General features: G+C 28.0%; 3 protein-coding genes across 5 annotated transcripts in view; 2 read left to right on the top strand and 1 right to left on the bottom strand.

Annotated features, from left to right (window-relative positions):
- LOC105363077 (putative RNA-binding protein Luc7-like 2) overlaps window positions 1-1,403 on the top strand; it is an 8,285-nt gene extending 6,882 nt beyond the window's left edge. Inside the window, exons 5-6 of the mRNA XM_011500663.1 lie at window positions 37-225; window positions 911-1,403. Coding sequence (XP_011498965.1) covers window positions 37-225; window positions 911-989 — 268 coding nt within the window. The 3' untranslated portion in view covers window positions 990-1,403. The remainder of the gene's footprint in view (window positions 1-36; window positions 226-910) is intronic.
- A 6,092-nt stretch (window positions 1,404-7,495) lies between these two features.
- Window positions 7,496-10,394, bottom strand: LOC105363082 (transmembrane protein 170A). 3 transcript variants are annotated; one of them, XM_011500677.1, is made up of 5 exons: window positions 10,200-10,394; window positions 9,239-9,463; window positions 8,789-8,819; window positions 8,497-8,602; window positions 7,496-7,975 (listed from the first exon to the last, which is right to left on the bottom strand). In XM_011500677.1, exons 3-5 carry the CDS (start codon window positions 8,808-8,810, stop codon window positions 7,780-7,782), a joined length of 324 nt encoding a protein of 107 aa, XP_011498979.1. In that variant the 5' UTR covers window positions 8,811-8,819; window positions 9,239-9,463; window positions 10,200-10,394; the 3' UTR covers window positions 7,496-7,779. The 3 variants fall into 3 exon arrangements, with proteins under 3 accessions (XP_011498979.1, XP_011498987.1, XP_011498994.1); XM_011500685.1 differs by having other exon boundaries at window positions 8,789-8,862; XM_011500692.1 differs by lacking the exon at window positions 8,789-8,819.
- A 2,892-nt stretch (window positions 10,395-13,286) lies between these two features.
- Window positions 13,287-20,879, top strand: LOC105363105 (VWFA and cache domain-containing protein 1). The gene is made up of 9 exons (XM_011500704.1): window positions 13,287-13,932; window positions 14,162-14,762; window positions 14,997-15,321; window positions 17,147-17,662; window positions 17,823-18,169; window positions 18,458-18,780; window positions 18,989-19,370; window positions 19,835-20,144; window positions 20,225-20,879. Exons 1-9 carry the CDS (start codon window positions 13,372-13,374, stop codon window positions 20,508-20,510), a joined length of 3,651 nt encoding a protein of 1,216 aa, XP_011499006.1. The 5' UTR covers window positions 13,287-13,371; the 3' UTR covers window positions 20,511-20,879.
- The last annotated feature ends 2,481 nt before the right edge of the window (window positions 20,880-23,360 follow it).

A 23,360-nucleotide genomic window follows, 5' to 3' on the forward strand; every position in this document is an offset into this window, starting at 1 on the left:
GCGTAGGAAGGAGAAGCGCGACTCGATGATCGACAGGGCAGGCAGCAGACATCGAAGCAGGAGCAGAGACAGAAGCAGGGACAGAGACAGAGAAAGGGACAGAGATAGGGACAGGGACAGGAGCTACAGGGATAGAGTCAGAGAAAGAGACAGGGAGAGGGAGAGGGAAAGAAGGGACAGAGACAGGAGACGCTCAAGGTCAAGGAGTCGCAGTCGTGGAAAGAGGTTCGTTCAGTTCTATAAAAGGCATTTGTATAGCCCGCGTGATCAACCCTTATGACTGTATATTATTATTTTCTCAAAATGTATATTATTCCCCTCGCTTTCTATGTCAACCTTTAAGCAAAGAAAAACTAATTGCTATGAAAACGAACATTGAGCATGTATTTTAATATATTAAAAACACGATTTTTATTTTGAAATTTTTCGTTTCAATATCGTGCGGACTTTAATTTTACTATTTAAAAAGTTTGTTTATATTTTTTCATAGGACTTTACGTGTTATATATAAAATATGTACTTCATCAGAGTGAAAGTGTGTGAATTGATTTGATATCAAAAGATATTTTATATTTACAATATATAATTACAAATGTGATATAGCGCAATTAATATATCTATTTAACTATCAAAATTTCACCCACTATTACATTTTTATTTAATTAACATAATTTAGTAAATTAAATAAAATAAAGTTTATAAATCCTAAATTAGAATGTACACGTGATGAAGATAAAGGCCGAGCTGAGTTTCAAATAGAAAGTAGATTAAATTTTGAAGAATATCCTTTCAGTTTGGACCTTGATCATTCAGCCGAAGCGATAATACTGATGTTTTTTTAATTAAAATTCTATTAAAATATAATTTTTCATTGAATAAAGTGTTTGAAATGATTTTCAAATTTTTTCAGATCACGGCGTTCACGAAGCGACAGCCGAGGACGAAGATCTCGCTCACGTCGTAGTGGATCCAATGAACGCAAGAGATAAAGAATTTAATCTATAATTTCGATGGACAAAAAGGAATACCAAGCAAAACTTCTGAATAATAACTTCATCCAGGCGAAAGATCAGATCAAAGAGAACACATTTTTATTTGTAAAAGTTTCATGTTCCATTGTGTCCGTTTATGTGTTGATATAATATGTCATTCTTGAAATATAAAAATCGACAAGGATGCTCAGAGGAATTCAGGAATTTTTCTTTCAGCTTTTGATTACAACACCCTCACACAAATACAAACACGTATGTAAGTCCTATATAATGTCTAATATTAGTTGAAGAATATCTTTTTTATTATTAATAATTAAAACTAAAATGTTCACATGTACATAAGAACGTAGTTGAGTTTTCTCTATTTGAAAATGTTCTTACATATTTATAAATGATTACTTTTAAAAATAAAAAATGTATAACGAGTGTAGATGAAAGAGAATAATAAATAAAGGTATGTTTAAAACTCATTATAATTGTTTGCGTATTTCTTTTGATTAACCACTGTTGATTTTATTATTTATTGTAAAACTATAAGTAAATTTGTATCATGAATTTTTCATTTTCTATTCCAAAAAACACAACTGTATGACTTAAAGTAATAATCATTTATATGATATTATAAATTAGATTAAAAAAATTTTGTATAAAATTTAAAAATCAAAAATAATTTTGAATCAATTTTTTAAAGTTATTTTATAGATTTTTGCTATGTTTTATATCTACAATCAAATAAACAATACATTTCACAATAATTGTTTGTTTTATATAATTTGTGTTGTTTTTTAATAAATATTTTCTTTTTCGCATACAAACTTCTCTATATTTTGATATTAAGACTATTTTTTCTGTTTTTAGATTAATAAAAATAAAAAACAACCAGTATTTGAATTTTTAAAAAGTTCTAAATTACTATATTTATATTCTCAATTAATTTTTATTTATAATAATTTTGGTAATTAAATACTTTATAATATTGTTATTTATCCATTTTATCATAGTATTATTTCTGACTGAAAACTTCTGTTAGCTACTTGTATAAAAATTACACGTATTTTGTGAGTAGTCCGTTATTCCAAAATCGATACATTGATAACTATACATAAAACAAACTTATTAGCCAATACTCATAATCTAAGCAAATATTGAAAAAATATAATTTTTAATTTGTAACGAACTGCTGACTTCATTCTCCAACATCGTCAATAGCTTTATTATTTGCTCTACTATACACTAATATTTTTATGGTTACTCCGAATTGTATATTAGCATTAAAAAAGCAAAGATGTAAGTCGTTGAATCAAAGCGGTAGTGAATGCATATCTGCTTAGCACGTAATATGAACTAATGGTGAGGGAGTTCAACCCATTGGATCAAGAATCACAATAAATAGACGAAACCAATATTCAGTTGTTTAAGTAAAACGAATGATTGAAATAATGCCATTGTTAAGAAATTTCATCAAATTTGAACCACACATACATTATTACTTATTATAAAGAACATTACATATATTACTATTATTATTCTATCTGGGATTTTATATAAAATTTTGTTCAACATTATTTTAAAAGTATTGGTAATTTGGAATAATAATTTACATATTCATAAGAATACACGAACGAAGTAATGATTTATTATAATAAAGATGATGTAAAAATATATAAATCAAACGCTTAATCAATGACTAGTTTTAATTAATTGTTGAAAATAAACGTTCAAACTATCAAAAATAGTTTTAATTTCTCCTTAAGAGTAATAAGAAAATGTTAATATTATGCATTCTATCAACAATGTTATCTGGCAGATAGAAATCATATTTGCGCAGAGAAATACTTTTATGGACAATTTATTAATAAACCGTTAAAACAATTAATCCGTCCAAGAATGCCATTGCAGAGAGTGTTTTAAAGGGTTTTAGATACATTTGTATTTTGATGGTAAAACATTTACCATGAAAGAGAAGACTGGTCAATACTTTTTAAAAGATATAACTTCAATAAATTTCATTTAAATAGAATCAATGATATTAACGGTATCGAGCAATTACATGAAATTAAAAATTATTAAGTAAATTTTGATTATCATTATTATAATGTATAAATAATTGAAAACATTCGAATCCTTTCACTACACGGAGCATTCTAAACAAGTATTTACGCTAGTAGAGAATATAAGGTTCATAACAACTATAAATTTAATTACAAGTCCAATATTATTACTGATGGTAATATTATTGATATTTTTATTCTCTAGACATTTATCATGACATTTAGCTTTAAAATTACTAACTATGAATGCCAATCATTGGTTAATTTAGACTTAATCTCAATATCAAGACCCATATAGAATTGTATTCAACCAACACATCGACACTTTTATATTGACTATTCGTATATTAATCTGATGTATATTTTTTATTTAATCAACAATGATATGTATATTTAATAAGTTAATTACAAATTAATAAATAAATAATTATTATTTATATACTGTTACTTAATGTATCATGTATATGTACTATATTTAATTTAATGTAATACGTCGATAGTTTTCATACAGATGTATTAATGTAGTTTAATATATATATATATATATATATATATATATATATATACCAATTAAATGAACGATAATTTAACAAACAATAAATATGTTTCGAAAAGAAATGATAAATGTTTTTTAACTCTTTTTTACTTTTTTAGTGTATATGATAAGAACACGCCAGGTCTGTCATTATTAAACGCTACGTAATTTATTCAATAATACGAAAATACAGAACATATTATTCAACACTCATATCAAAATTAAATATAGCCAAATATTTAAAATTTAATAAATAATGGCATTTATTTTATACATTAATACATTACAAATGATAAATAAATGTTGTTTTGATTTTATTACTTCATTTTCAAAATAGAAATTCTTTTAATAAATTCAATAATAAAATATATGTTTTGAAACATTTGTTCAATATAATTAACTAAGGGAATATATTTAATAAGAAAGGTTTTAATACATCTTGAATCATTGTTTCGAGTAATTAGATAATATTTCTAAAGAAAAGTACAAAACTTAGAATTTTCAAATCGTTTATTACATTTTATGATTATGCATCATTTACACATCTTTGTGTAAATTATTTTACCGACAAAATAATACATACGATAGTATGAGCACTTATATATAATTCTACTGTCGTTTCTTAATTGTTTATATTCAATAATTTTATCATTGTTCATCAAAAACTTTATAATATTCACCTGTAAAGCCGTGATTAATCAACAATTTGAAGAATCTTTAGTTACAAATACGTACAATATTACATATGCTTACATAAATAAGTTAGATATAAATTCAAATCTATTGCTGTTTATCCCAAAAGAATGATCATCTTTACTTGTTTTGTAAATGTTCTATAATATTTTATTATTTTTTATTTATAAGCTCAACTAACGTGTATAAAATGAATAAAGGACTTATAATATATTAAACAATTTATTTTACAATAATTGTAATTACTTATCATTTATAAATATTGAAAATTAATCTGATATAATAATATACAAAAAATACCCTGTGAACTATAATGAAATATCATTTTACGGTATTTTTTACTTGATTATAAAATTATTATCTTAAAAAGAACGTATTTATATATTATTTTTTTGTATTAGATATATTTAGGAAAGCGATGTATTGAAAAATTTAACATAATGTTTCATATGTTTTATAAATACATTAATATGTTTTATAATTTAATTTATTGTATCGTGTAAAGTTTTCAAATAAATCCATTGATTAATTATTATTCTATAATTAGTAATTGAAAATTTTTTAATTAATTTTGTACAATTTTGTATTATTTTATTTGAAAATCATATAAATATATAATATTTAAATACATGTTATTAGGTATATTGAACTATAAATTTACTAAATCTAATACTAATTCAAATTTATTAAGAGATTTTAAGAATTATTTTAAGAACTATAAAATTACAAAAAAAATTTTTTTTAACGCCATACAAAATATAATTGAGCGATTTTGTTACATGACACTATAAATAAATTTTTAATATTAATTTTTAAAATATGTAATAATAATTGATATCACTCAAGTATTTTAATATATACTTTACAACTAGAAATTATTTAATTCCATGGAAAAATATAATAAATCTAATATAGACACAAATATTAAATAACAATTAACAAAATTAACAAAAAGTTAGTTTTTTGTAAAACAAAAAATTTTATATAAAATGAGTAAGAATTGAAGGAATACTTAATGAATTATAAATTCATGTGTAGTTTGTTTTAGAAAATTTAGTTTTAACAATACTGTCAATATTTTATTGGTTCATAATTGGGTTATCATTCGTTAGTCAATTTTAAAAATATAGTTTTGATTAAGGTTTAAATTTCTGTACTCGTTAATTCGAGATAACTGATTACTAATTGGGTTCATAATCGTTATTAACAATTTTTATGTCGAAACTATTTGCCAATTATGTTTTATGTACCAAAATGTAATTTAAGTAAAAAAGTCTAAAAACAAGCAAGTTTTTGAATAAAAAATTTTAAGACAATTATTTATAAGATTTATAAGTATACGACAAAAATATTATAAATAACAATATATCTATAAGTGTAAATATAATGTTTAAAAATAATGTTAAAATATTGTTATTAAATATCATTTTGTACAGAAATATAATGATTAAGAAATTGATAAAACAATGTTGCATATGCGACTTTCTTTACGTGCATCAAGAAATACGTCAGAAATGTCATTAGTAATACGATAAAATTACAACGAAATTTTCAGTAAGTCTTTTCATCGCTTCATTAACTGTTTACGATTATTTTATTTATATGTACATACAAATAATGTTATTGATTAACGCAAAACGTGGCAACAAAACTAGAAAGACGTATGTAAATATATTATAGTTTTTGTCTATCTTCGTATTTTTTTAATTATATTACTTTTATTCATTCATTACAAAAATATTCTTTTGTAAAAAAGCTATATAAAAATTTATTACTGCTTACAAAATAAAACAAAATGTCTTTACAATATTACTTAATAAAGTCTTTAGTTTAATGTAACGCAATGAAGTTGAATATTGTTCAAAACAAGGCAAAGTATTTTGTAATATAACATTTTTAAAGGACAATTATCTAACATTAAATTTTTCTTAAAGCATGTAGACTTTGATGTCGATGAAATGTAAACATAAAGCTTTATTTATATATCATTTATGTTTTTTCGACGAGAAAATTTTAACTCCGTGAGCAATACATCGACGTAAAAAATTATTTCTGTGCTTTAATGATAATTTAATGATTTTCTTTTCTTTCATTTTATTTTTTTGATATATTTTAATTATTTTATTTTTAAAAAAGAAAAATCAATTGTATTATATAAATAGCAATTTTAATTAAACTTTGCTTAAATTATATATATACATTCATTATTTCTTTTCCAAATATTCACAGAGTATAGAGAAAATTGAAAAAATCTTTAAAAAATAATTTGAATTACTTTTAACTACGAAAATTTATATATGTATATTTTTAGTATGTATTATTATTTTTAAGAGTAAAGTTTTTTGTCATAAACTTACATGACATTACAAAAAATATCATTTTTATGTACATGCTTCAATTAAAGCCTTAAATTATCTTTTCTCATTTTGCGATTCTATTGAAATACATTTCTACCTAGAAAAAAATCAATTTTAAAAACACATTTAGAATATTGTTCAGTCTGTGAATTAACAACAATCCCATCTGAAATAAGTAATTTATAAAGAAATTGTCTTAATATAATGATGAGAAAGATTGTTCTTCAAAGTTTTTTCTTATTTTCTTTTTTGCATAAGGCAACAATCACGTGTTATGCACATTATAAATGCTATAAAAAACTTCTGTAATGATTTACTGTAATAAAGTAATATGATGTTAATTCATCAGTTTATCAAATTTCAACTGATATATTAAGAATTTTACGTATAAACAGTTGTTTAAAATTTTCTTTTACGTGATTAATACTGCAATGAAAAAACATAGCTATTGAATAAAAATCAATAATTTGAGAAAATTTAAGAAATAAAAAAATAATATATATGTTAATTACAACGTGTACGCAAGCAAACTATTTAAGCATGTTTAAAAGAGAAACATTACTTTTAATACCTTCAATTCATAATAAGAAAAACATAATAGTAAATAGTTAATGTTAAATTAAGTTATCAAATTGGTTGATTAAAAATTAAAAAACAATTCTTATCACAAATAAACTATACAATCAAATTTCATATTTTTTTTAAATAGGGAATTTTCTTATGATTTTCTTACTGAAAGCTTACAAATTAATTATTTTAGCGAATCGCACGTATCTGCTAAAATATGACAAATGTGAATATTCATAACAGTTTTAAAACTTAATATAAATATAGACAAATTTTTAATTTTAAAGAAATTTAATGCCTTCTACCACTCTTAAATTTTCTTTGCATTTGCCCCTTATATATATGACATAAACTCTAAATTTGTATCGACGATATAAAAATGAATTTGTCTTTGAAAATCCACTAGTCATAAACAAGATATAAAAATGCTGTATCACAAAATTTAATAATCTCATGGATAAATGAAAAGGCCTCAGATATTTAGCCTTAGTCCATAACACAATAAATATCCAAAAGGCTATGCACTTCATTTACTTTGTATCCTTTAAAATAAAATTTAAATGCAAGGTTTAATTAGCGAATATCTATAGGGTTGCAAGTATCCTGGTAAAGCCAACGCAAGCCGCGAGAACAGTCTGGCCAATACCCCAAAGTAGTGCGTACAGAGGTGACATTTGATAACCTCCCGAGCCGTAGACAAATGCCACTGCTGCAGAACTTACGACTCCCGAGGTCAACGGCATCAGTATACCCATTATTAAGATCAATAGCGGGAAAAACCTGAAAGAGAATGAAGATGAAAAACGTAGCGAAGAGATTGTATCAAATCACGATTTCAAATGATTAAAGCTTTAATTATTAATTTGATTGTTACTTTTATCCGAATATTTATCTAAACGAAAGAAATATCTTTTAAATAGAGTTTATATTTAGAGTGGTAGTTGATAAGAAAACAACTTTCCCATGCGCTATTGCTTGTTTTAACGCTATTTTAATGGACGAATATTATATTATTTACATAATGAAAACAACATAATGTTCTTTTAATAATATTTTTAGAAGTCTTATTTTATTTGTTCAAAACTTCGATTAATTTCTTTTTAATTATTGAAAAAAGTATTGATATATCTTATTCAACGTAAAGAGTGTAAACATTTATAAACGTAAAATATTATATTTTTATATTATATTATATTTCAATTTTAATCAAACAAATAGTTTATTATTAATAATAGATTTTGTATAATACATTAAATCGTTGTTAATTATATTTATGTTATTTGATATTTTTCTGAGCGTACTTTCCATATTTATGTTTACGAAGTGTCGCGAAGCAAATAGCTGCAGCAATTGTATGAACGAAAATTGATGAGAACAATGCCCATAGAAACATTTGATACCACATTTCTGAAAAATGAAAAATGTCTATATAATCGAAATTTTATACATAAAAGTAATAGTAATAGAAAGTAAAAGTATTAATATCTAATTACATAAACCATTCTAGAATTATTTATTGAAAATATTTAAACATCCAAATTAATCATGAATCCATAAATACAAACAAAACGAAGGAAAAAATAAAATACATACCAGGAAATGATCGAAGGCTCATGATCGAAGAGTGTGGAATGAAAATAATGTCAGTAACAAAATACTGTGTTCACCTATTTCAATAAAAATTAAAATTAAAATGTAAGAAGGGTATTCAATTAACCATGTTTATTTCTGAGTTCTTGATTTACATTTAGAGCATATAAAAACCACAGAAAGAAACAAATAGAAATACAAGATATATACTAAAACTGAAATAACAATTTTAAATAATGGAAATTTTAGAATTTTTAATTGTATATGTTATTTACATTGATTTGTAATTTAATTGTATTTTTGTATACTATTAGTTTTCTATTTTTCAAATATAGACATAATAAGAATAAAGATGAAGATAAAAAGATCAAAAAAGGCTTTGCAATACTAAATAAAAAATGTATTAAAAAATGGAAGACTAATAACAGGAATTAATAAGGTATAGATACATACCAGCAAATAAAGTCAGTGGTATATTGAAAATATTGGTCTCATCTGGAGGAGAGGCAATTGCTGCTATAGCTTCTCGCTGGGCATTGGGCATCGCGCTCTTTAAAAGATTCAAACGATGCCCTTGCTGAAGCAGTTATCGAACTTAATCCATTTGAGCCAAGAGCTAATGTTCAACTCTCATGGCTCAACACTTTGTTATAACCTCTTACATAAAATAGATATATCCTGAAATATAAATGTTTTTGAGTCTCTTAAAAACCCACTAAAATAAATTACTTTATTATTTATAGGTAGTAGTTCAATTTATAAATGATGAATATGAAAAATTAAATTTCTTATTAAAAAATTTATAATATAGACATGTACAACATATTCTTTTGGCTATCTCTTAAGAAGATTAATACAACAATATTGTTACATTATATATTACACTATCTTATGAATATAAATATTATTTTAAGAAAGTCTTTAATTTTTTTTTTTTTTATTAATCAAAATATTTCAAAAGTAAACTTTAAAAATGAACGTAGAATAGATGTTTGATTAAATATTTAAGAATATTAATGTAGTTAAAGAAAAATATTTAAATAGAATAATAATACTTTATTAAAGTGGATAATTTGTGTTATAACTTTTTCAGAAATTCAATATTTTAACAATAAACTTCACTTTTATGAAATTTATTTAAGTTAAGTAAAAGTCATTAAATAATTATAAAAACTCTACTAAAATAATGATAAAAATTAGATCTTAGTATCATTTATCTAATTTAATTGATCGTTAAAGTAAACGAATGATTAATGGAACAAATAGCACGGATACTAAATAAGTATGTATATGCGTATCCCTGGAACATAATTTACATTTGCCCATAGGCATAAATAAATTGCTATATAAATTAGAGGTTATATTTGTGACTTAACAATCATTAAAAAAATGCATCCCTTGTAAATAAACTTACCATTTTCAAATTATAAATAAAAATGACGTTACTTATAAGTCATTGACTACAATCATTTATTTGTTTAAATATTTTTTCATGTTGTTGTTAAATGTAAAAAGATTGTTGTACTCAGCCTGGAGATGCTTGTATATTATTCAGTATTTTAAGAAACGGATTGAAGATAACATACTTATGCGCAAACTCGTATTGCCAGAAAAAGTATATTTGCATGCTTTTACAGATGCAATGATTAATAATAACTACCACTAAGGTGGCTGGTGTGAATTTGCATCTTCTTCAAACAATCGTCGCAATAGTATATCTTATATTAGTTACAATATATATTTTGTATTGTATAATGCAATTCTTATAATTAGACAATTTCACCTTTCGGCCGGTGCATATCGTTCTCATTAGCCAAACAATTATGTATATTTTGAGTATAGGCACTGTTATTCTATTTCGATTATCCTTGTTAATAAAATTAATAAAAATATAAGTAATAGATTTGAAAGATTTAAGACTTATGAGTTTTTTTCATGCTTAGATAAAAAGAAAGAGCGATCTATATGCCTAAATAATCTAATTTATAATTTACTTAAGGTATATTATTGATTGTGTATTCATTATACACGAATATAATTGTTAACTACAAATCTCAATAACAAGTCCACAAGTAAATTGATAGTTCGATAATGGATATGATCAAATACATTTCAACGTTAAAATACGTTTTAAAACGCAGCATCTAAAATTGTTAGAGACAATGTGGTGAACAATCTTAATGCAATGAACGTAAGTTCATCCGCTTTGTGTTATAAGTAGAATAATTTTAAAAACCGCTGCTAAATAAACTTATCTTCCTTAAGTTATTACATGATTGCCAAATTTTGCAAACGTAAGTATCTAATTGCATCGCAAAATTGAAAACTAAATAGTTATAATACATTTCATAGTAAGTAATGTTTTATAAATTCTATCAAACAAAATTTTCGTATTACTTTTTATAATAAATAATATATTTATTTAAATCTACAATTTCAGAAAATATAAGGGGCAATATGTAATCGTGATTCATAAAACTATTTAGTTTCATTTAATTCTATTTATATTTAAAAAAATTTGCAATGCAATCACATAAAAAGAATAAATTAAACATAATATTTAATCTTCAATATATAAATCTTTAAATGTACGATAAGAAATTACGATGTGTTTTTTTATATATTTTAAGATAACGACATACGAGATATACATTTTATTAAACAGTTTTCTTTTAGTAATGTTTCTGTTACAAAGTAATGACTTTCTAATTTAGCGGACCAATACGTATTGTATCAATGCGTGTACGCATGCGCATTATATAATAAAAATAGTTTTTATGGATTCTTTATGATAAATAATGGAAGTAAATTCTAGCAATGATGTCATTAAAATCACTTAAAATGAAAATTTTAAAATAATTATCAATAATTATTGATATAAGGATTTTTCTTATATAAAAATAAATTTTCCACATAAAGAAATTAGGATATTTATTTTTTGATATTTTGTAAAATATATAGAGGGTGTAGTTTGTAGTAATGATTTTTTCATGGAGGTGGTGGGGTTAATTACATATGTGTGAAATTATATATTTTTTGCAAGATTCGTTAGTTCATTGGCTGTGAGGTATACATAGAGAGAAAGCGAATAAGATACACACACGCGCACACACGCATAATTGGTACATAGAAAGGAGATGTAAATCCTGAGAACTTGTACTCTGTTATAAAAATGGAGTAAGAGGTGGGAGAGAAGAATGATAAAAGAAGGATTCATAGTATGTAAATAAAAAATCTCGGTACTTTATTTTAAAAAAGAAGAGAAAAGACGTGAGTTTCAGAAGAAATAGAAAAGTATTCATTATAAATTGTATACGCTGTACACGATACATGTATATTTCACATCTTTTATCTTAAGAGGCGACGCTACAACTCCGACTCCTGCTTCAGTACTACTTATTTTATTTTTTTTACTACTCTCCAGAAATATTCTGAGATACTTACCACTTCGAAATGGAGTTTCGTAAGATATTCAACAACGATGGGGACGATTTTCTATCATATTAACTAAAAGTGGCCGGTTTTTCTTTTTGTCAGCCCATTTGTAAACAATGTGTTGTATATTATTGCGACAGGTAACCAAATGTGTTTTATTTACATATATTCTGACTGCTCGACAAGTATATTTTTATATTGATTCAGATGTTTTGAAAGCAATGAATTACATTTGTACATAAATTTCAATTTCTTTTCTTTTTTAAGTCATTTTATGTTTTTTTTAAAGTGATTTTTAAAAATTGTATTTCTATATAGTATTGAGCATAATATCTTTGATTTATATACATTTGTATGTATTTATTAACTTATTAAACCAAACAAATAAGAAATATATTTATGATACTTGGTAATATGGCATTTTTTATTTAGTTTGAAAGTTTACATTATATCCTATTTAACCTTATTTATTATTGTACAAAAATATTAATTATCTATGTTACATAATTTATCAAAGTTACATTTTATATTTTTAATTTAAACTTTTTTTTTTATTTTACTATTTATATTTTCTAAAATTAGTATTAAAATTATAATATCTGCAAATTATTATTTACCTAATTTTATATATATAATGATAAATAAATTTGAATATAATTGTATATAAATTATATTTATCAATATAATTTACTTCAAAAATATAGTAATATATCAATGTAAAATATAGTATAAATTATATCAGCTTTATAAAAAATTTAAATATAATAGTAATTTTTGTTATAATTCAATGTTTCACAAATAAATGTCTTGCTTTTGAATTTTTTATGAATTATATTATGAATTAGTATTAGTATAATTTCTCAAATCATTCCAAGTTACAATTTTATATTAATGTATCAATTAGTAAAATTAATTTATATTTGATTCATCCTATTTTAAAATTTTCGTTTCAAAAATTATTTTTTAAAAATACAAATATTTATAACTAAGAAAATTGATTTTATAATAATAAATATATTATTTCTTATAGTATTTTAAATTGAATTCCCATGGATATATTCAAAATTTGACATGAATTCAAATTCAACTACTATGATGAAACAAAGTCTATCTAGCTTGGTTAAATTCATATTATGATTTCTTATAAATGAATGATTTATCTACTAAGAAAATTAAATAAAAACAATATCAACATGGCATTTTGTCAAGTACAGTGTACGATTTTATTAGTGGTTATAACATGTTGCACTGCTACAATAGATGAAAAACTATCAAATAGTGCATCTAAATGTCAATTTGGCAAATCTATTAGGAAACAAATTGATGTGTTACCATTAAATGGTGTATGTTTAAGAGATATGGTTGTCCATCTATCCAAAAATTTACATAGCCTTAGTAACGATGAGCTCGGTGTAACAAAGTTTCAGACTATACTTGATAAGCTTGACTTTGTTGATTCTATTAGTACATTGAATTCCAAATTAAATGACTTGACAAAGAATTTAAATGACAAGTTGAAGAGGTACACAGATTTGTTGAGAGATAGTAATGGTATAATTCAACCAATACTACTTAAACAGAGTCAAGATATTTATTCATCTGGCCAGCAAATGGATAGTACAAATAGACCTTCAGACATTTGCTCAAAGATCACAGATGCTCTTGCTATGAATCTTCGCAATCAAGATTGGAAAAATTTACATATTTTACCGGTAAATACTATGTAATTATTTATAGTTTACAATAATTATATTAAAAAAAAAGGTGTACATTTTGATTAATTTTTTAGTATATTGTATTATTTATTGTATAGTATTATATCATAAATTATTACATTATTAACAGAAAAGTGAAAGTGTTATGTAAATTAATAATTAATTAATTAAACAACACTCCTGATCCCAAAGATAATACAATTTCTAAAAGCATCTGGAATTGTAGGTTAGTCAGCCAGGGACTATGTGTGGCCCGCCAAGTCTCGCCCACAATATTGGTCCTCTGCTACTGGCCCAGTGCAACCGATCGAAAAACGTTATTCTACTACTGGAGCACAGCGCAGCCTTCATGTCCGAAGAGGACGTAACTCTTGCACAGATTACTGCCAAGACAATCGTACACATGCTGTTGGAAACTGACCGCGTAACCGTAGTTGGGCTCGTCGGTGGCGGTTCGAGACTCTGCCCGGATCAGGGTCTTGCACGTGCCACCGATATCCATAAGATAAGGCTGGATCGACACATTGACTCGCTCATTCGTTCGACGGCCAATCAAACCTTCGGTCTAGATATCGGCTCGATCGTCAAGGATGTCACCGGCGAGGTGCTTCTCATACATTTGACCAACGACATCCGAGACTTATCCAATATAAATCATATCGTTGAAACTATCAAAAACAAGCAACTGAGCGTACACTCGAGGACGATTCTGATACTATCGAGACAACAACCTCATGTCAATATCAAGGAGTACTCGATGAATGGCAGTATTATTATGTTGCCCACCCAGCATGTTCTTGGTTACGAGATCGCCAGATTATTTACAGGTAATACAATAATTGAAAATATAGTAGCCAACAAATTTTAATTTTATTAAATCCTACATTGTACAATTACTAAGTTATGTAATGTCATATAAACATTTTTCGTTAATGACTAAAACGTGTAAAGCGTTGCTTTTTAAAAAATCGATTGAATTAAAATTTTATAGTCATTTAAACACAATACCACCTTCGATCCAAATCACGAAACGATGAATCGAATTAAAATTCATATCTCAGGTTTGAAATGCAATAAAGACGACGTGAAACCTTATTACCTCTCGGACCCATATTTTGAGCCGTACAGCAAAGCAATGATGGTGTCAATCGGTCAAATAACCAATACAGCACTACTCTCTTTTGACGTAAAACTCCGGGATTTCGTGGAGGAGGTGACATACTTTGACGCCGGTAACCAGCGGATGCACGCGTTACTTGTTGACAAAAGAGGGATGTTATGGATGCATAAGGATTTTCCACGCATGGAGACAATTGTAGAGCAGCCACTCAAAGTCTATCTTCATGATATCGAGAATCTTGATCGCAAGACGATCGGCAAAATTGGGTAATCAATCACGATAGCCAAAGAACACTAGATAATACCAATACCTCTAAATAACTACAAATAACCCAAATAATTCCAAGTGCACTAATATTCCGCATAACACTAAATAACACATGTAACCACCAAGAATACAAATAAACACAATAACCATAATAACCCCAAGAACATCAATCAAATTAATAAAAAATAATCCCCAATAACTATGAAAAAGCTATGTTTATTCCAGAAGACCACTCATTTCTGAAAATCGGTTTGTTTTTCTGAACACAACATTAATCTCAATGCCGTAGAGAACGTTTTTGAGGCCATAGAACAGAACCTCATGTACCACTTATTCCCAATGATCCGATTCGGCGGATTATTGAATTATCATGGTTGGTTGAAAACCCTCCTCGAATCCACTATACAGAATAATCAGATATTCATACTTCACTCCAGTGACATCGATAAACTTATAAACTGCTAAGACCAACCAACCTCCAAATAAATCTACCAACGTCCAAATAACTTTAATAACCCCAATAACCACAACAATTCCAATAAACCTAATAACCGCAATACCCGCAACAACGCCAAAAACTGAGTTAATCCCAACAAGACTATCCACTTCAATACCTCCAATAATTCCAACAACCCCAATAACGCCAACAACCCTACAATTACCATAACTCCTATTACTCCGAAAAACCTGAACAATAGCTCTAACCCCAATGCTTCCAATAACTTTCAAACACATTTATAATCTCAATAACTTTAATAACCATGGACAAGTTGCTTTTATCTCAAATGCCACGTAATTCTGAACTGAACTCAATTAACCCAATGTGCTAACAGAGTCCAAACACAACATTAATTCAAATGCCGGGAAAAACCTTTATAAGACCAAAGATCCTAGATGCATACCGTAACACAGACTCAACCCAATCAATTAATAGCTCCGAATCAATTACCCTTATAATTCCAAATAATTCCAATAACAATGATAACTCCAATAATCGTAGCTACCTCAATAACTTAATAACAATCTCAATAACCAAAAATTATACCTAATGCCCTATACCATCTAACATTTCCTCATATATTCTAATAAGCACAGATAATAATACGACCTCGATAAACACGATAACCCTAATAATATAAAAATTGCCCCCAATAATACCGATAACACCAATAACTCCAATAACCATGACAACTCCAATAATTATAACAACTGTAATAAATCCAAAGGATACCAATAACCCTAAAATAACACCAAATATCCTATACAACCTAACTTTTCCCTATAACACCATTAACCTTAATAACAACGGATAATAGTATATATCTCTAAATAACCTTAATTAACACCAATAATTTCAATACTTTAAAATTTAACCAATAATCTTAATACATTGAAATAATCATAAAACTGCAATAATCCTAAGCAATTCTAGTATCTGAATTACCTCCAATAGCCACAATAAGTACAGATAAACACAGATATATAGAGATAACTTCATTGAGTCTAAATAATCTTATAAAACACAGATATTTAAAGATCACTGCAATAATACTACATCACTTTAAACTACATATATAACGTTACAAACTACATTCCTCCTAAACAACCCCTATGTCCCCAATAAGCACATATAATTTCACTAGACAGAATAACCACATCTATATATATACAATGAGCTTGTCAACCTCAGATAAAATCAATAACTCAAGAAGTCTCTAATTACCTATATCATATCAATAACCAGAATCATGCTAAAAAATGTCAATAACCCTAGATATGATCAATATAGTTAAATGTAGTAATGTAATCGCATTTCATATTCAGAATGGATGAACAGGCGGAGGGTATGGCTGAGGTGAAAAGCCTTCTAGGCCTTCGCAAGCAGCTTCATTGGCGGCAGCTAAACTACCCCGAGCTAATCGCATGCTTGGTGGTTATACATCCGGACGAAGGTGAGACACGGCAACCCCAGGTGCGTGTGGCACCAGCTCTACCTACCGACATCCTCCATCATAGATTGGATCTTGCCTTGGGTCCGAGCGCGCGACGCGAACGCCTTTGCATTCATAACAACAATCGCGTGGCGACTCTCGACACTGGCGTCATCTACCTCTCTCCATGGTGTTTTAAGTCGCCCGCAGAACAGGCGAAACAATTCGAGACTGCGCCCGCCGTTACGGTCCAGAGTTACATGGCCTACATAAAAGACGTCACGAGGCTACTTACCAATCCTGGAATGCGCGAGAACGTCAAGACGGATGTCGCCGTGCTCGCCCAGATACTCGATCACTTCAAAGAGAGGCATGCTGACAGTCCCCTCAACAAATTTATCGTTCAACGGTGCGTTAAATTTAAATATTTTAATCAATAATTAAACTTAATGTAATTATGTGAATTCGATTATTAATTTTAATAATTGAAGTTTAAGGAAGATATTTGAATCCTGATTTTGTTAATGCAATCCAGTATAATGCAATATATTAAGGAATGGTTTTTACAGGTACGTGACGTCTGTTGGTAGTGGTGTACTCGAAGTATATCCGGGTTTAGTGCTAGATTCGGACCTCGATCCGAAGCGTCGCGCTTGGTACACGAAGGCACTTCAGCAGCCGGGTCGTATTGTCATGAGCCCGCCTTACTTGGACGCCGGAGGCTCCGGTTTCGTGGTCAGTCTCAGTCAAGTAGTGCATGAGGGTCGATCGGTTGGGTTGCACTCGAACACCGATCCTGTTGTTGCCGTAATGGCCATGGATCTTACGCTCGGATACTTTTCGCGGATGCTTGATTCGATGTTTCCTCTACTCTGTGCCGAGCCCAACATCAAGTGCTTCCTCATGGATGACCGAGGTTCATATTCACTTTTCTAAAGCCTTCAATATTAAATGCTTTTGTTGAAAACACGTACTTTACCGTCTCATTCTTAAAGTCGCTATCGTATTATGCTAATGAAGCACCTTGAAATTGGCCAAAAACCTGACTGTAATATAAAATAATTTGGTTTATGTTTAACGATAAACAAATTAGTGTGCATGACATTGCAAAACAATCAATCAAGAAATTGAATTTTAACTTTCTCCTCCATACAGCAAATTAATTTACAATTATAATAGTGATGATCAATATAACCGCTTACAGGATACTTGGTTTTCCATCCGTCCCTTCTCCAAGCCTCAAGCAAGATCGAGCAACAACATTTGACAAATAAGGAGCTCCTCGTGGCCAACGATATACTTAATCACGATTTCCTAGTGAAGAAGAAGATGTGCTCAAGCCACATGGATGGCACCACCCAGCGCTATTACCAATTTAACATCTCCCTCGACGAGGTACTCACCAATATCGTTCATGGCGAGCACTGCGTTATGTATCAGCTAGCCGTCGTACCTGGAACCAACATCTTTCTGGGTGTCGTCAATATCACGTGCAATTCCCTTAATGCTTTCTGCCCCTGCAGCACTGTACGTATAGACGCCTCCGCATCTGCCATAAAAGCAAACAATACGAAATCATAAACAATTATAAATTAATTGTAATTATTTTTTTAAAAAATCAAACTCCGAGGCCAAGCGACCTTAATTTTTACGTTAACAATTGAAAAAGTAACTGATAAATGCATATTAAAAAAAACTCGTTCCAGTTTCAGTAAATGCCACTTTTTGTATATAGATGGACCGGTCTTGTCTAAACTGCAAGCGAATGGAGCAAACTGATTGCGAGTGTCCCTGCGAGTGCTCATTGTACTCGAGCGAGTGTCAGTTGGAGGAGAGCGTGGGAAGTGACATCGAGCCATGTCCAGCGCCCCAGGAGCAGGGCTCGAGCCTCGCCTCACCCTGGATACAACCGGTTGACACGGGCCTCAAGCTCTGCCAGTCCTTCAGTTGTAAGTCTTACATCACCTCGACCGAGTGCCTCGGTATCGCTGGCTGCCAATGGTGTGAGATCGACAGCGATGGAGAGACTAGCCTCCAACAGCCCTATTGCGCGGATATGGCCACATGCTTCAGAGGCGTGTTCGGTTCACCTATACCTTACGGCGACGGCAGCTACAGTAAGTTACAGTATACCGATACGTTAAGCGACGATTACTCGCGGATGTTTCGATAATTCTTTTAGTGAAAAGCACCTTGTGTAAAATGCGTTAATGGACGAGTGCGAGAAGTTTAGGACTCTTATTTCGTGTTTTTTTTTTCGAGAATGAGATATTGGACGGAAATGCTACTTTTCTTGTATTTTTGTACCGATAGTATTGAAAACTCAAAGTAATTGATCATTACAGTTTATGTTACCATGACATCGCGTTAATGACGGAAAGAAAATTGTGCACGAGCAAATTTTACATGAAGAAGCACGAGTGCAATAACTTGCACATTAAATTGCGAATTATTGTTAAATATGCAGAATTTTTACCGGTACATTCTTAATGGATCATTACTTAAAAGATGTGATGCACTAATGAAAGATTGCATAGAAGCATTTGAATATCTTTCATTATAAAATAATTCGATATTTCAGACTCGCAATCAACGGAGGAGATAATGTCGAAGGAGTGGCCGTCGGTGGGTCCGGTAGCCGGTGGTATCCTGGCATTCGTCCTTGTGCTTGGAGTCGCCCTCTTTTGTTACAGACTACGGTCGGTGCATACAGGCCTCGAGCATCAGTGCCTCCACAACCACAATTCGCCAGACACATTACGAATGACGCATCTCGACTGCGATGTCGAGCCGGCGGACCTCGAGCGTGAGCCCAAGGCCAGTATGGATTCTGCGTTGTTGCGTGATATCGTCGCGCCCATTTCACCTTACCGCGTCTCCACAAATTATAGGTGAATTGACGTTTAAATAAAATTCTAAATTGAAATTCGAAATGCACATTGTTTCGAACGATACAAATATTTTGTCGTAGACGACCGCCTGGAGGCGATAGTGATCATGGATATAGCACGATGACGCCTCACGATGACTCGGAACAGCAGAATTTTTCAGAACCTTTGCTCGTGTTGGCGGGTAATGTGTCCGGGAGCGGCATTGTACCATCCACAAGTAGCACGATCCTCGACTCTCCAGCGACCTCGAGTTCAACGACAGGCACGATCGTGGCGCCGCCGTCACCAACGACGAATCTCGGCTCGCCTCATCGCGTTGTTGCTGCTGTTACCGTACATCGTGACATGGAGACAAATTATTGCTAACCGTTCTACGACTTTTTTTAAAATGCAGACTCAAAGTTTTAGGAAAAATTATGTTTTTCCTTTTGTACTTAAGGCTTATGCGGGTACCTCTTTACTGTGTAACGATAGTTGTTGAATCTTTCGAATGAGAAATATCGATTTTGAGATCGATGTTGTTTGCTATTTCACGTGGCATTTGTGGAAAATTATTTGAAGGCAGGCTGTGTTTCGACGCTTATCTTCCAATGGCTTAACAAATGAAAATATTTCAGAAAATAGCTAGGATCAGGTTTTTTGATTCCTTTGCTTGTCCAAATAAACTTAGCATAGAATCATTAACTTTTGGAGATATTTAATTCAGAAGCAGAGTCGATAAAATATATATTAATTTCGTTTTTTTCTAATTTGTAAAATAATTTCATCTATTTAACGCGTTGCACTTAAAACATTCGTAAAACATTTTAATAATAAAACACTTTTTACATACATACAGCAATAAATATTATTCTAGTTTTCGATTTTATACTAGTATAAACATATAATGTATTTATTTTTACATTACAATGAAGAAAGTATTTAATTTTATAATAGTTCATAAGAATATTTATTTTGCAAAATTCTTGTGTTTTATGTGAATTTACAAATAATTTTGTAAGCATATACACAAGTATTTATTGACGTTTTAACATTATTAAAAAAATATTTTTTATGTAATTCAGTGTTTTATTATATTCGACTTGTGTTTATTTTGAAATATTTAAAAATAAATATTTGAAAAACGAATAAATGTTTAAAGAGACTAAAAGTATGCTTAAGTTGAAGTTACCTAAGTTTCTAAATTAATATTTATTTTATAATCTAATTACAATAAAGCCCAAAATGAAAGTTCGTCTTCCAAAACAAAAATAAGACGATCAATTTCGTCCGATAATACGTCCAGTGATACAATTTTTTAACGTTTAATTTTAAAGTTTAACGTAGACAAATTTAAGTGTAATTAAAGAAATTATTTTAAATCTCCTTATGTGCATTATTATAAGAGTTCCGGCTTTGAATTAATGGATTACGTATATGAATCAAATTATTAAGTAAAAAAAACTTAAAACTTAACTAAGACTGCCATAAAATATAAATATTATATAAATAATCTTTGTGAATCTTATACAAATTTTTTAATTCGTTAAAGAACACCTATGTGTAATTACATTTTTATATTCACATATATATTCTTCGCATTGCATTAAGATCGCAATAAAACAATAAAACTTCGTATGTTTCGTATTTAATCATAAATATGGGAAATTTAATTATACAAATATACAGACGAGTAGTACAAAAAATCTGTATTAATAATTCATAGTATTAACATTATAACAAATAGAATAAAGGAAAAAATCATAATCTAATAACAATAATATTTATATCTAAACATAAAATTTACAAATTCATACTTTGAACATCTATATGGAATTACCTTATTATATTTTATAATTGTTTGCGATAAACGTACATATTTGTTCTAATTTTAAACCATTTTTGTTTAATATTTATTTTTAAATCACAATATTGTTTTATACAAAATTTTTGCATCTTTTTGCATGCTCATAAGAACTTAAATGAATAAGTACATAATTATATAGTCTATAAAGTAAATATACTCGTTCATAATTGCATACAGTATATAATTTATTTATTGAAATATTACTCGTACAAGTATTGTAGTTTAGAGGGCGCATTTACGCACTTTTTAACTTTTTTAAATATAAATTTATATTTTTTATGACATAAATTTTCTTGACAAATAAATCGGATTGTATAAGATATAGCGAAGAAAATAATAAAAGTTTATAATTAAACATTTTTGGCGGATTTTTATACAATTAGGAATTAATATAGCATTGAAGAAAAATACATTAAATGACAAAAAAATAATAAAAAAGTAAAACATGTGCCAAGTCTTATTGAGAATTATTTATACAGTTTTGTCGAGTTTTTGCGATCTTTTACGAAATATACAAGTACAAAAGCGTTTAATCACCTAAAGCATTGACATATAACTTGGATTACATGGTTTATTGTTCAAATATATTCCAGAAATCATTCAGAAACAACGAATTATTACATTTTTATAAAAACAATTTTATATTATAAAATTTATAGTTTTTAGCTGATTTTTGTAATGAATGATTTCTGAAACCATGACGAATACATTTTTGTATACAATAAATTTGAAAAATCATCTTATTTTAGTAATTATAAAATATAATGTAGAAATATAACAATTGTGATACTATTTGAAATATTGAAAATGAATATATATAAATATATTCATATATTATGTTTTCGATAAATAATAATAAAATTTTTAAAAGAAGATACGACAAAAATAAACAAATGCTTCTAATATAAATTATTCTTTTTATAAGATAACATTAACAATATTGACTCTTACATGCTCAATTACTCTTATTAATAAGTGGCTCTAATTTAAATAATATTTTAAATACAATTTTTAAATATATTTTTCATATATATATATATTTTTAATGTAACAAAAATTTTAATTAAATATTTAAAAATTTCTAATAGTCATATACAACATATTACATAGTCATATTTTCATTATTTTAATATTTGAAAATTGTAAATACATGCAAAGTCTAAAAGTAAATTTACTAATTATTTCACGTTCATTAAAATTTTTTTGTAAATTAATTCATAAATATAGGGCAAAAAATGTAACCATTTTCTAAATTTATAATAATTGATATGATAATTGATCTTGAAAAAACCGATACAGGTAAAGTAAAAATAGAATATATCAGTCATCATAATTTCATATAAATAAGAGCAAATTTTTTAATATTTATT

This window comes from Ceratosolen solmsi, unplaced genomic scaffold (assembly GCF_000503995.2).
Source record: "Ceratosolen solmsi marchali unplaced genomic scaffold, CerSol_1.0 scaffold10, whole genome shotgun sequence".
Classification (NCBI taxonomy): Eukaryota; Metazoa; Arthropoda; class Insecta; order Hymenoptera; family Agaonidae; genus Ceratosolen; species Ceratosolen solmsi.